The 13,450-nt window shown below is 36.1% G+C and overlaps 1 protein-coding gene across 8 annotated transcripts in view; it reads right to left on the reverse strand.

Annotated features, from left to right (window-relative positions):
- The window catches only part of OSBPL8 (oxysterol binding protein like 8), a 159,715-nt gene that overhangs the window by 86,535 nt on the left and 59,730 nt on the right, over window positions 1-13,450 (reverse strand). For 2 of the 8 annotated variants that reach the window (XM_011226764.3, XM_034644531.1), the window contains 2 exons: window positions 8,700-8,738; window positions 2,829-2,865 (listed from right to left, as the gene is read on the reverse strand). The exons of 2 other annotated variants lie outside the window; for them this stretch is intronic. In XM_011226764.3, coding sequence (XP_011225066.1) covers window positions 2,829-2,865; window positions 8,700-8,738 — 76 coding nt within the window. The remainder of the gene's footprint in view (window positions 1-2,828; window positions 2,866-8,699; window positions 8,739-13,450) is intronic. 4 more of the 8 variants (XM_002920648.4, XM_034644532.1, XM_011226768.3 and 1 more) reach the window with 2 other exon arrangements.

Here is a 13,450-nt window from a genome sequence, read left to right on the forward strand (position 1 = left end):
TCTCTCTCTGTTGAATAAATAAATAAAATCTTTAAAAAAAAAAAAAAAAAGAAACTAAACATGCTGGAATAATTAATAGTTAGATAACTAACATACCAGCTGTAACTTCTAAGGAGAATATGATTCTATAACTACCATCTTGATTAAGTCAACTCATCAATATAAAATCTGTTTCATAGTCTGGTGTTTGCTCTTAATCTAAGGAAGCTAAGATAAAGTTAATTAAAGTCATAAATAATCTCTATGTAAATCCTAAGACTCCCCTTACAGATGGTGTACCTATTCTCAAATACTTAAAGAATCTAAGTATGTTTGGGTATATATCATTATAGTTTTTTTTCATTCAATACAGATCCTAATATTAAGGAAATTACTTTTCACTCTAAAAGATATATAATTTCTAGTAAATAACTATATAGCTTCAGCCTTTTAGTAGCTGGAAGAGTATAATATAAACTCATCTCTAATATATATTGTATATTCTTATTTGTGTATGCAGAAAATATGTACCCACAATAAATCTCTTCTATTCCAAGTAGAAATTAAAGCCCTTCATTTATAAAATCCAATTACTAAAACAGAACCATTGTAATTGGTCTTAAAAATTCAACTCTGGGGCGCCTGGTTGGCTCAGTCGTTAAGCGTCTGTCTTCGGCTCAGGGCGTGATCCCAGGGTCCTGGGATCTGGCCCCACATCAGGCTCCTCCGCTTGGAGCCTGCTTCTTCCTCTCCCACCCCCCCTGCTTGTGTTCCCTCTCTCGCTGGCTGTCTCTCTCACTGCCAAATAAATAAATAAAATCTTTAAAAAAAAAATTCAACTCTATTTTTCAGTTCAGCACTGCCAATCAGTTCACCTGACATCTAAATATATGAGGTAATTACAGTAATTGGAAAATCCACTAAAAGTATCTGCCAGGTATCACAAGTAAGGCTGCCAAGAAAACATAAAAATGTTTTGATATCTGTATACTTCTTTCAACTTTTAAAATTTCTACTATTCTAATAATGCTGGTTGTATAATAAACAACATATTTAAGGGGCGCCTGGGTGGCACAGCGGTTAAGCTTCTGCCTTTGGCTCAGGGCATGATCCCGGTGTTATGGGATCAAGCCCCACATCAGGCTCCTCTGCTATGAGCCTGCCTCTTCCTCTCCCACTCCCCCTGCTTGTGTTCCCTCTCTTACTGGCTGTCTCTATCTCTTGTCGAATAAATAAATAAAATCTTTAAAAAAAAAATAAAATAAAATAAACAACATATTTAAAATACTATGAACTGCTGCAATTCAGAATTTTTAAAAGGATTTTTTTTTTTAAAGATTTTGTTTTTACTTTTAAGTAGTATCCACATCCGGGATGCTTGGGTGGCTCAGTTGGTTAAGTGTCTGCCTTAGGCTCAGGTCATGATCCCAGGGTGCTAGGACTGAGTCCCATATCAGGCTCCTTGCTCAGTGGGGAGCCTCCGTCTCCTGCCTGCCACTCCCCTTGCTTGTGCTCTCTCTCTGTCCTCAAATAAATAAAATACTAAAAAATAATAAAAATTTAAAAAAGTAATCTCTACACCCAACATGGGGCTCGAAGTTACAACCCCAAAATCAAGAGTTGCATGCTCATGCTCTACAGACTGAGCCAGCTAGGCGCACCTTTAAAAAGGAATTTTAGCATATTACTTTAAATCGTCTCTTTTTAGAAAAAAATTGCATACATACTATAATCAGTATTAAAGACAAATAGCAACCAATCCATACCAAAGAATTTTACAACTAGAAAAATGCTTGCCATTACCGTGGCAAAGAAGTCCCCTTCTTTAGCCAATGAAAAAAAAAAAAAAAAAGAGCCCCAGAATAGTGAACTGACTTGCAGTGGTCAGATACCTGTTCAGGAATAAATACTAAAATTTTCTAAATCAATATAATTTCTACATTGCCCTTCAGTAAAGTTTAAGTCTCTATCTGATTTATGACACAATAATATTTTAATTATTTGGTTAGATGTGAATTCAGCAAACTGATGGTTTCATTATGATGTTTTAAAACCAGAAAAGAACACACTGGGTTAGTGTTAATTCTGGTTAATTCTAACTCCTTGATCATTAAGTTCTTAGCTTCCAGCTCTTTATCTACAAACTTAATGATTTATTAGATGATATCTGTGGTTCCTTTCACCTAAGTAATTCTATGATTTTTCAATACAAAAGTTGCCTCTGTTACAATGCTCTGAAATTATATATTAATGAGTATAACTCCCCTGCTAGACTATCATGATCCTTAAGGGTAGGGCACATGTTTTACTCATATATCCCCCCCCCAAAGCTAGCACAGTGTCTGGTCAAAAAAACTTTTTTTCGGAAATAAATTTAATGGGTACACCTTCTAAATCCCTAGGATGAAACATGTTTCACTTACGAAATCCCCAAAGTACAAATAAATGTGTTTCATAACCAAATTATTATGTAAAGATTATGAAAGAACAAAACAATATTTCTCATTTTCAAATGGTAGTGAATTTCTTGTACCACGTCCAGTCTCAAAGAAGTCTGATCTATGCTTTATGATGACTGTGGAAAGGAATACTATGAAGAAGAGGTCCTGAATTATGAAGTAGATAATTAGCTAAGTAAATAATCTATCTTTAGACAATCAAGAAGTAAATATACAAACACTATCAATCTCAGATGGGCACTGAATGACCATTTATATTGTTTGCTTAGAATTTCAGTGCCTAGAAGGAAAAGCAGAAGACTTAATAATCAAAAGAGAAATACCGTATGCTTTTTATAAGTACACAGCAAAATATCATGTCTCCAAATATGCCAAACTTTGGCTACTTACTTGATGGCCCAAGGACATCTTTGCTATCACCAAGAAGCTTTAAATGCAGGGTAATTGAGCAGCAAACAAATACAATCCAAACCAGGAAGAAGCAAAATGCATCAGGATTGAAGCAGCAGTGAAACGAAAGGACAAGGAAAATAAGCATTAGTTTATAAATAGAAAGCACATGCACATCAACCCTAACAATCATAACTCACAAGGAATTTCCTTTGCCATACATAAAAAGATCTTGGCTTAAGCATTATCAAATATTTGTTTAAATTTTGGAAAACAAAGATGGAAAGACAAAAATGAAATCAACTAAGTATTCCATTTTGAAAATTACTCAAATCAAAAATTACTTTCAATTTTAACAAGATATGGGTTAGGAGTGGTGAAATTATTCAGAAACGTAAAGGACAGCCCAAAGTTGTTCACTCTTTAAATTTAAATGGTTTAAAAATCTATAACACCCATGCACTATTACATATTAGTTCTGCATGCCATGAAAGCACTTAACACTACATAGAAATTCAGTCTGTTTCTTCTATAAAAAGAAAGGAATATTTACTGAGTGCTTATTATATGCCAAGCATTGTGCAAAGAGCTTTTACAAAGACATCAACAAAGCAGAACAAATTTTTTCTCAAATGGCAAAAAAAACAAAGAGGAATATTGATTAGAATGATAAACTGATAAATTTTATTGTCAGACAAATTTTCTTGGACCCACTAAATATGAAGTGTTAGCACATGGAGCTACTGGTCGTTAGGAAGTAAGAAGACCCAATTCTGAAATGAATAACTCACAATCCACTAAAAGAAACGGTAAAAGACTGACCATTTGTCTAGTAACTATTTTAACATACAACATTAACCTAAATGTTGCCTACAGCAAGTGTTTTGGTCTCCCTTGGTAAAAACAGAGTCCTTAGGGTTCCTTCATTTCAAATACCAAGTATAGTAACATCAAAACTAAAGTTACAACAAAAATTAAAAATTTCCACTGATGACGTTATTGTTTGCTTTTTTAATTTNAAGAAACGGTAAAAGACTGACCATTTGTCTAGTAACTATTTTAACATACAACATTAACCTAAATGTTGCCTACAGCAAGTGTTTTGGTCTCCCTTGGTAAAAACAGAGTCCTTAGGGTTCCTTCATTTCAAATACCAAGTATAGTAACATCAAAACTAAAGTTACAACAAAAATTAAAAATTTCCACTGATGACGTTATTGTTTGCTTTTTTAATTTAAAGGGAATGAAGGAATCTTAATTATCTCTGACCAAAAAAGAAAGGCAGCAGTTGTTTGCTTTGCCTCCTTTGGAAAAATCTTGGCCCTGTTGCTTCCCTAATGATCGAAACTGTGTTTTAATTCCTTTAAAGGTATTTGCTCTAGTCATTTTTCTGTAGTTGCCCATTCTTCTATAAACTGATTTCAGCTTCACAGGTTAAAAAAAAAAATACAGCTGTAATGACAATAAACTAATTGTGCTCAAGTCCTTATAACTGATGGCCATGGTACCACAACTAGCAAGCATGTGGGAAAAGATTACAAAGTATTTGTGGTAGGAGATCTCTACAAAGGCTCCAGTGATCCCCATGTCTTTGTGTATAATCCCTTCTCTTTGAGAGTATTCTGGACTCACTGAATCACTTCTAATGAATAGAATATGGCAGAAGTGAACGGATGTCATTTCCAAGATTACACAGTAAAAAGACTATGACCTCCATCTTATTTATAGTCTTTTGATCTCCCTGGGGAAAGCCAACTGCAGTCATGAGGCAGCCTTGTAGGTAGGCCCATGAGGTGAAGGAACGATGTCTGTCAACAACTACCACTTGAGTTTGTAAATAAATCTCCTGTTTTGGCCCTCCTTGCCCTCCCATCCAACCAGTCAAGCTTTCAAATGAGACTGCAGGACACACCCTACCCAGCAGCCTGACTACAACCATTTGAGAGATTTTGAGCCAGAGACACCTAGTAAACCGCTCTTGGATTCCTGACCCACAGAAATTATAAAATAACAAATACTTGTTGTTTTATACCACTTAATTTTTGGATGATTTGCTATGTACCAATAAATAACTAATGTGACACTGGAAAACGGAAAGAAGGAAACAGAGAGTCAACCATGGTAAACTTGACAAATATTTCATAGACAGTCTCTAAATATATCTTTTTGTATTGATATGAATAATTACTAATTTCCCTAGATTTAAATCACCAGTAAATCTGAATTTCTTGAAGGAGAACAATGTTTCTAACCATATATGCACAGTTGGGACTTCCTAATTTCACAAGGCCAGTCATTTTTGAAGGTTTTTTAGTTGGTCTTCTATTTAGGATAAATGATTAAGTTCACTTTCAACATATATATTCTCAAATTTTGTTAATTAACAGCATTATGTCAACTTCTTTGCAGCTGTATTCCTTGCCTGTCTGCTCCCAGAAAATAATCCCTAGCATATACAGCAACTTCTGATATTCGTTACAAATTATGTTTCAACGTTATAACTTCAAGCATGTTTGTCATATATATCTGATTCTATTAATCTAATTTTTTTCATATTGAGACACTCAAGAATCAAAGTAAACACTGTCTATTCCTATCACTAATCGATCCATCCAAATACTTATAAGTACCTATTATATAGACAGGTGTCATTTCAGGCACCAAGGGATACAGCAGTGAACAAAAAAGACAAATATTTTACCCTTTGTGGTAGTTATGTTCTAGTGGGAGAGATGAACAATAAATAACATACTAAACAAGTAAAAATTTGTTGCATATTATATAATATAAATACTAAGGAAAAAATAAGCAGAGAACGAGGACACACAAAATGTTAAGGAAGAGGGAGTTATAATTTAAGATGTAATAATTTAAGATAGGATGCCCTAAGAAGACTTCAGTACAGAACTGACTGAATAAAAGGAGTTAAGTTTACCGTAAGGGCATGAAGGGGAAGAGTATTCAAGGCAGAGGGAGGAATGAGTATAGAGTGGAGGACTGGGATGGAAGCAAGTCTGGAGGGCATGGAGGATAGTAAAAAGTCCAGAGAGGCTGGAATACAATACAAGTAGGAGAGTAGTAGGAAATGAGGTCAAAGAAGTAAATGGGTGCCAGATTATACAGGACCTCATCAGGACTTTGGCTTTATTCTGAATGAGATGGGGAGCCACTGGATTTCTGAGAAAAGGAGTGACATAATCTGATTATGTTTTAACATGATTGTTCTGGCTGCTATGTGGAGAATGGACTAGAGGGACATGAGTATAATCAGTTAGGAAGTTATTATAATAATCTAGGGGGAGAGATGAAGGAGACTTGAATCCAGGTGGTAGCAGTGAGGGTGAGAAAAAATAGTTGAGTTCTGAATATATTTTGAAAAATAGAGCCAACAGGATTTCCAAACAGACCAAGTATGAAGTTAAAAAAAAAAAAAAAGAGTAATTAAAGTGATATAAGTGTTGGGGTCTGAGCACCTGGAAGGATGGAACTGTCATTATCTGAGACGGAAAGGACAGTGAGAGGGGTGAATTTACAGAAAGAAACAAAAGTGCTAAGTTTGAGATAGATTAACTTTGAAATGTCTGTTAGACATCCAAGTCAAAATATCAAGTAGGCAACCGGACATACAAACCTGCACAGAGAAAGGTTCAGGCTGGTAAGAAACAGTATAAATTATGGTATGTGTGACAGGTATGACCTGAAGATTTTAATCACAGGAGACTAAAAAATGCGACAGAATAAAAAGAACTGGCATTATAAAGAAAACATACATTATAATGGAACAATAGAACTAAGAATTAAGCTGAAACTCTAAATAAAAGTGGAAATACATAAAAAAATAAGCAAGACTTCAGAAACCTTCCCCAGAACGTTGTGGATGCAAAGGCATTAAACTGGGATACAGTGAAATTATCCTCCCAGAGTTGCGTGTAAGTAATGCCAATGGGAAATGGGATATATTAATTTTACCAGGTAACTTGTATCACTTGTGTACACGGCTAAATTGCATACTACACTTCTTACTTTTACTGCTTTTAGGACCAGCGCCTAATTTGCACAGTTCCATGTTATATAACACATGAATAAGGACAATGTGAAATTACTGATGTGGAAACATTCTACATAAGTATCTTGTAAGATAGTTTAAAAAATAAAAAGCTAGAAAACTCTTCTTGGCTTTTCTTAGAGAACCAAAATACTACTAGAAACTCAAAGAATCCAGGAACTTTTTTTCAGCCTGTTCAAAAAAAGACCATTAAAGATATGATGGAAACATTTTCTCTAACTGAATAACATCATATTTGTCATTATCACTTCAACAATGTCCACACAGTCATTTCAACAATTTCTTTGTCATATAAACAGATACTCTATTTTGGCAGAAAGTACGGGCTGAAAGTGATAAAATAATAGTAACATGCCTAGAGAGTTTTTCTATTTATCATTTAGTATACTATCAACTATTTTAACTAAAAGCATGAAGTACAGCCATTACCTAAATCTTTACTGAATTTAGTCTACAAATCTCAGGAAAAGAGCATTATGCAAAAATGGGATTTTATTTAATGTACTTCTAAATATTTGCCACGCCATCTATAATTAGCATAAAACCCGCTATCTTTCAGAAGTGTAAAGGAGTAAGTTCATAATCACACCCTTCATCCTGGGAAACCCCTCAGTCCTAAGCAATTCAGGACAGATGGCTACCTTTTAACAGAAACAATCCCATAAGAGCTATAGCTTGATTGCATTGCCTTAAGCAAAGCACCTCCCTCTCAACATACATATTTGACTTAGGCCATCTTTTGAGCTTATGCCAAAGCACAAACAGCTTTGATACAACTTGAAAATAAAGTTTCAAGCAAGTTGCACCTCTTCCCCCAACAAAATTGATCAAGTTGTGTTCATCGTACAAGCAATGCTGCTGGCTCTCAGAAGCCACAATTTGGAAGGAGGATTATATAAAACATCCCAAGAGTGCTCTATTTAGTGTTATCTTTGGCCCTTAGAGTAAGAGTCTTCAGTAAGAGATGCAGCAGCTGAGATTTATCTCTTCTTCCTACAGGAGTCCTCTTTCTACACTCAACTGAACTTTTCATATTCTTGCAATGAACTGCAAAACACACATTGTGTACATTTTATCCCTGAGTTTTACAGGAGATATTTTATGGAAATATTTTCTAGGAACTAGAGCTTATCACTCTTAGATAGAGAATATTAACTGGCATGCCAGGCAGTTATTTTAAAATAATCTAATCAGACTTTTGATTCAGCAAATGCACTTCTAGGAATGTACACTGAGGTGATCATCTAAAATATTTAAAAAGATGTGTCCACATATTTTTATCACATCACTTACAGTAATCTAAAACAGTCATCTATTATTAAATAGTACATTTATACAATGAAATACTATGTAGCCGTTAAAGTTTTTTTTCACTGACTGAACATCACTCATTATACATTGACTTTTAAAAATAGGCTACAGAAGTTTGTATGACTCCACTTCTATAAAATTTCATGTGTAAGACATATACATATGAAGAAACTTAGTAAAGAGGCCACCAGAATATTAAAAGTGGTTGCCTCCAAAAGGTAGAATTTTATTCATTATATTCTTCTGTATTGTTTAACTATGCCCCCATTGGTATGGATTATTTTTACAGTAAAAAAAAATTAAATCCATACACATTTTGGAAAAAATGAAAACATTTTTAAAGTCATCTTTTCAATCTACATGAGTTACTTAGTATAATGACATAATCATCTATGATAAAATATAGTGAAAAACAGATTTTAAGAATCCAACCCGAAATCCTCAAAAAATGCAAAAATGTTAACATTTCAAACATAGCACCATATATTACTCACTGTCTCTTGAACTTCAGCAACTTCTGAATATGGCAAGATCTAAAAAAAAAACAAATTTTCTCAGGAGTGATTTAATGTCAAATACTTGAATCTGAATTTAGAGAGCACCCAGTGTATCAAATGAATTAAGTGGTGCGTTAATCTTTTAAGAAGTAGCAAAAAAAAAAAAAAAGTGCAATAATATGTTTACACTGGAAACTAAATCCTTTTAAAAAACAAAACAAAAAAACCTCTGAGGCTTTGGGAAATTCCAGTCAATCTGTCAATCTGTGAAGTCCTCTCTGGCATGCTCTGGGGCTTTTTCACAGTTCTTATCCTCCCTGCATGTATTTAATTCTACCAGCCTTTTCCCCATGTAAACTTTCTCCTCTCTCGGTTTCTAAAGTACTCTCTCTACTCCTCTGCCTTCCCTTCTCCTGTTTTCCTGGCTCCACTTTGTCTTCTCATTCAGTGAGTGGCCATAACCAGTGCTCAGTTCTCAACTGTTTCTTTTTTTTTTCTCTCAATCTGCTCCTTTCCTGCAGATTGCATTCATGCTTAAGGCATATTTATTACCTTTATTAAGACGACTTCCAAGTCCTACCCTATCTCCAAAACTCCATTCCAAGACATTGCTACCTGTATGTTCAGACATTACTGCAAATTAACCTCTGGTTCTAAAATTCTGTAAACAAAGGAAGGGCTCTAAGCTGGTTTTAGAAAGCATCTTTAAGTCAAAAACAGCACTCAGTAGCTTCTCTTAGAGACCAGCTTTCATGGTAATTTGCCCAAGTCTTTCAATGGTAGCATCTCTCTTTCACTCAGACCTAAACCCTTGAGTCATTGAGACTCTTTCCCCCCAACATCTCATGAAATTATTAAGTTCTGATGATTTTTACCTAGAAAATGTCTACCTCACATCTAGTCCTTTCCTTCAATTCTCATTAATACTATTACCTAGGCCAGACCCACATCATCTCATTTCTCATCTCCCTTTCAATAGATGTCCCTGCATTAAGTCTCACCTCATTCATTTACTCTGGTAGGTACTGGAATTCAAAAACACAATAAAGACATGGTCCCTACTGCCGACAAGATGACCATATATACATATACATATATACATATACGGTATGTACTGTAATTTATGTGACATTGAGTAAGTTATCTTGTCTACCCAATATTGCTCATTCTTCAAGCTAGCACCATCATCAGCAAGTTATTGAACTCTGAGATTTTTTCCTCCATGAACATATAATTATAAATGTTAGAACTTTCTAGAATCGTTGTGTGGCTTAATAATAGTTTACGTGAGTGGTACAGTTTACATGAGTGTACTTTATAGATTTTTTTTTAAAGCAGTATGTAGACATACGCAGGATTACTTAGGAGTGCAACAAGTGACAAAGACTAAGAAAAACCAAGAACTTAATTTACTAAATTAACCACAAACTATCACACTGGCCATGTTACTCCTCCACTTAAAAACATTTGATAGTACCCATTCTTTAGAAAATAAGCCCCAAACCCTGATATTTAAATTGTCTACAGCATGGACCAATTATTCATGCCACAGAGGTGTTCCGATCCCCCATGAGATAGCTTTGCAACTTATGTAAATTCTCTGTCTAGTAAAATTGATTGTGCTCAGAGTGATCTGCAATTTTCTCCCTTTCTTTCTGCTTCCATGTTCAATAGCTTGAAAGTTCCCTGACCTTGAAGGCTCAACTCAAATTGCCAATTCTGCCACCACAGTTCAAGATAAAACTCTGACTTCCTAACATCAGTTCTTTGGTAATACATAATTAGTGGTCTCATAATATTTTCTCTATTGCTATCACAAATAAGTTAAGAAATGAATTTTTATTTAACTTTTCCCTAATATTATAATGGTCTAGTATACTGCTATCAGATAGAACTTTCTTCAATGATGGAAATAGTTTATATCCACACTATCCAATAAAGTAGCTACTAACTACATGTAGCTGTTAAATTCTTGAAATGCAGCTAGTGAAAACCGAGGAGCTGAATTTATTTAATTTGAATGTAAATTAGTCATAACTGGCTATACTATTAGACATTTTAAGTCTAGCCAACCTTACCTTTTCCAGCTAAACCTAACTGACCACTCTTTAGGACTGGCCACCACTGATCACTCCTCTTCTCAACTCTCTCCCGTTCCCCAGTTTCCAAGCTATTTTCTCTCCTTTCTCTTCTTCCTTCTTGTTGCTTGGCTCCCTTCCCCTTCTGCCCCTGCCCTCCAGGTTGCATCCTAGAATCTCTTTTGTCCCCATTCAACATGCTTTTTCCAGATGATTCCACTGACTTAATTTTCAAATGGGCTCTATTCGCTAACAACTTCCCAAATTAGTTTCCCACCTTAACCTCTCCTGAACTCCAGATCCTTAAAGGTTTCCCCAATCACCCTCCCGTTGCACTCATTCTTCTTATCTCAGATAAAATATCACATCCTCGGTGAGGGATTTCCTGACCTCCCACACCAGGTAAAACAAAGGGATACTACATCTGTGTTGCCACTGCATCTTTCTATCAAGCCGAACTGTAGGGGAGAGCCCGCGGAGTTCCATGCGCTCCTAGGGAGTGTGCCCCTGCACCACACCGCCATTGTCCTAACTGAGGAGGTAAAAGACCCCTAACTCACCTTCCTCACAAACCTCAACACTTAACAGCCTAACCACCAGTCTCCCTAACAGACCTGCAAGCTCCACACTGGCTTTTATCCTTCAGGACTGTTCAAAAGTAACTTCATCACACACACCCGGGTGGTTCAGTCAGTTAAGCATCAACTCTTGATTTCAGCTTAGGTCATGATCTCAGGGTTGTTGAGATGGAGCCCCACATGCAGCTCTAAGGTGGGCATGGAGCCTGCTTAAGATTCTCTCTCTCTCTCTCTCTTTCTCTCAGGGCGCCTGGGTGGCTCAGTTGGTTAAGTGTCTGCCTTCAGCTCAGGTCATGATCTCAAGGTCCTGGGATTAAGTCCTGTGTTGGGCTCCCTGCTCAGCGGTGAGCATGCTTCTCCTTCTCCCTATACACTCCTGCTTGTGCTCTCTCTAATAAATAAAATCTTAGAAAAAAAAAATAAGATTCTTTCTCTCCCTCAGCCCATCCCCCATTCTAGAAAAAAAAAAAGTAACTTCATCTTAAGACTTCCATAGTATTCCCAGAAAATAGCAACACCCATCCCCTATTCTGGATTCTCTACCCATCTTACCCTGCTTTATTTTTCATCACAACAATCACCACTTAACAGTAGTATTTATGTTTGTTTGTTTGTTTGGTTTTGTTTTTTGTGTTTTTTTTGGTCTTCCTCCACTGGAATGTTAGCTCCACTGAAGTAAGAACTTAGTTTGTTTTGGTTACTGTTGTATCCCTTAAGACTAGAACAGAGCCTGGCACATGGTATGCAATCAACAAATACTGAATGACAAATGCATGAATGAAAAAAAGATTTAGTCATTATAACTCTAATACCTAGCAAAGAATTTCTTATATGTAATTTGCTGAGTTCCTCCATTTATGAAATGAATTGGTTTAAATTCTCTAACAGCAAAAAAGTCTTACTCTTCTCTTTGTATTTTCCAAACCTTAACATTCTGCATGCTTAACACAGATACACAAAGAACTAACGTGGACTTGAATTCTGAAATCTGAGTTCTAAGCCTAGCTCTCTCAATATTCCCTGGGTAAACCTGATTAAATATCTTGAATTTAGTTTTTTTATTTGCTCATAAGATCTATTATAGTCCTCAAATTCTGTTATAATAACAATTCAACATAGAAAATCACCTCCATACCTAAGAACATCTTTAGTTGTAATGTAAAATGTATTCATATTTCCTTCCACTATTAGTCTCTGGCTATCATATGCCCACACTCCTTTGTTAGGAATTCCCCCATCATTTTTTTCTTTTCTTTTTTTTTTTTTTTAAAGATTTTATTTATTTATTTGACAGAGAGAGACAGCTAGCGAGAGAGGGAACACAAGCAGGGGGAGTGAGAGAGGAAGAAGCAGGCTCCCAGTGGAAGAGCCTGATGTGGGGCTCAATCCCAGAATGCCGGGATCACGCCCTGAGCCGAAGGCAGACGCTTAACGACTGAGCCACCCAGGTGCCCCTCCCCATCATTTTTCTTTTCTTTTTTTTTTTTTAAAGATTTTATTTATTTATTTGACAGAGATAGAAACAGCCAGCGAGAGAGGGAACACAAGCAGGGGGAGTGGGAGAGGAAGAAGCAGGCTCATAGCAGAGGAGCCTGATGTGGGGCTCGATCCCATAACGCCGGGATCACGCCCTGAGCCGAAGGCAGACGCCCAACCGCTGTGCCACCCAGGCGCCCCTCCCCATCATTTTTCTTAAATAATTCTGTCCTTCATAAATAACACTGTTACAGATTCACCACCTGTTTTTGGTAATGGAGCATAAGTTATATTTCTTCTGGTAATGGTGGTCTCTTGCCATGATGAAAGCAACCTCATTCATCAAGGACTTACACACAGGGGAAGTTCAAAATCGATCGTGTCAGTTGCAACTAATGTCATGAATCTGGTGAGACTGCTGGTGAAGTCTGTGGTTATGAAACAAGAAAAAAAATGAACTGTCCATTAAAGGAATTAAATCTTGGCCTTTGACCTCATTAACATTCTCCTCTGTATCTGATCCATACTTAGTCACCTGATCAGCACAACAGAAACCATGTAATCACATCACAATAATGCCAGGTTAGATATGACAACTGATTTTAAGAAACAGCTC

The sequence above is a fragment of the Ailuropoda melanoleuca genome, chromosome 15 (assembly GCF_002007445.2).
Source record: "Ailuropoda melanoleuca isolate Jingjing chromosome 15, ASM200744v2, whole genome shotgun sequence".
NCBI classification, from domain to species: Eukaryota; Metazoa; Chordata; class Mammalia; order Carnivora; family Ursidae; genus Ailuropoda; species Ailuropoda melanoleuca.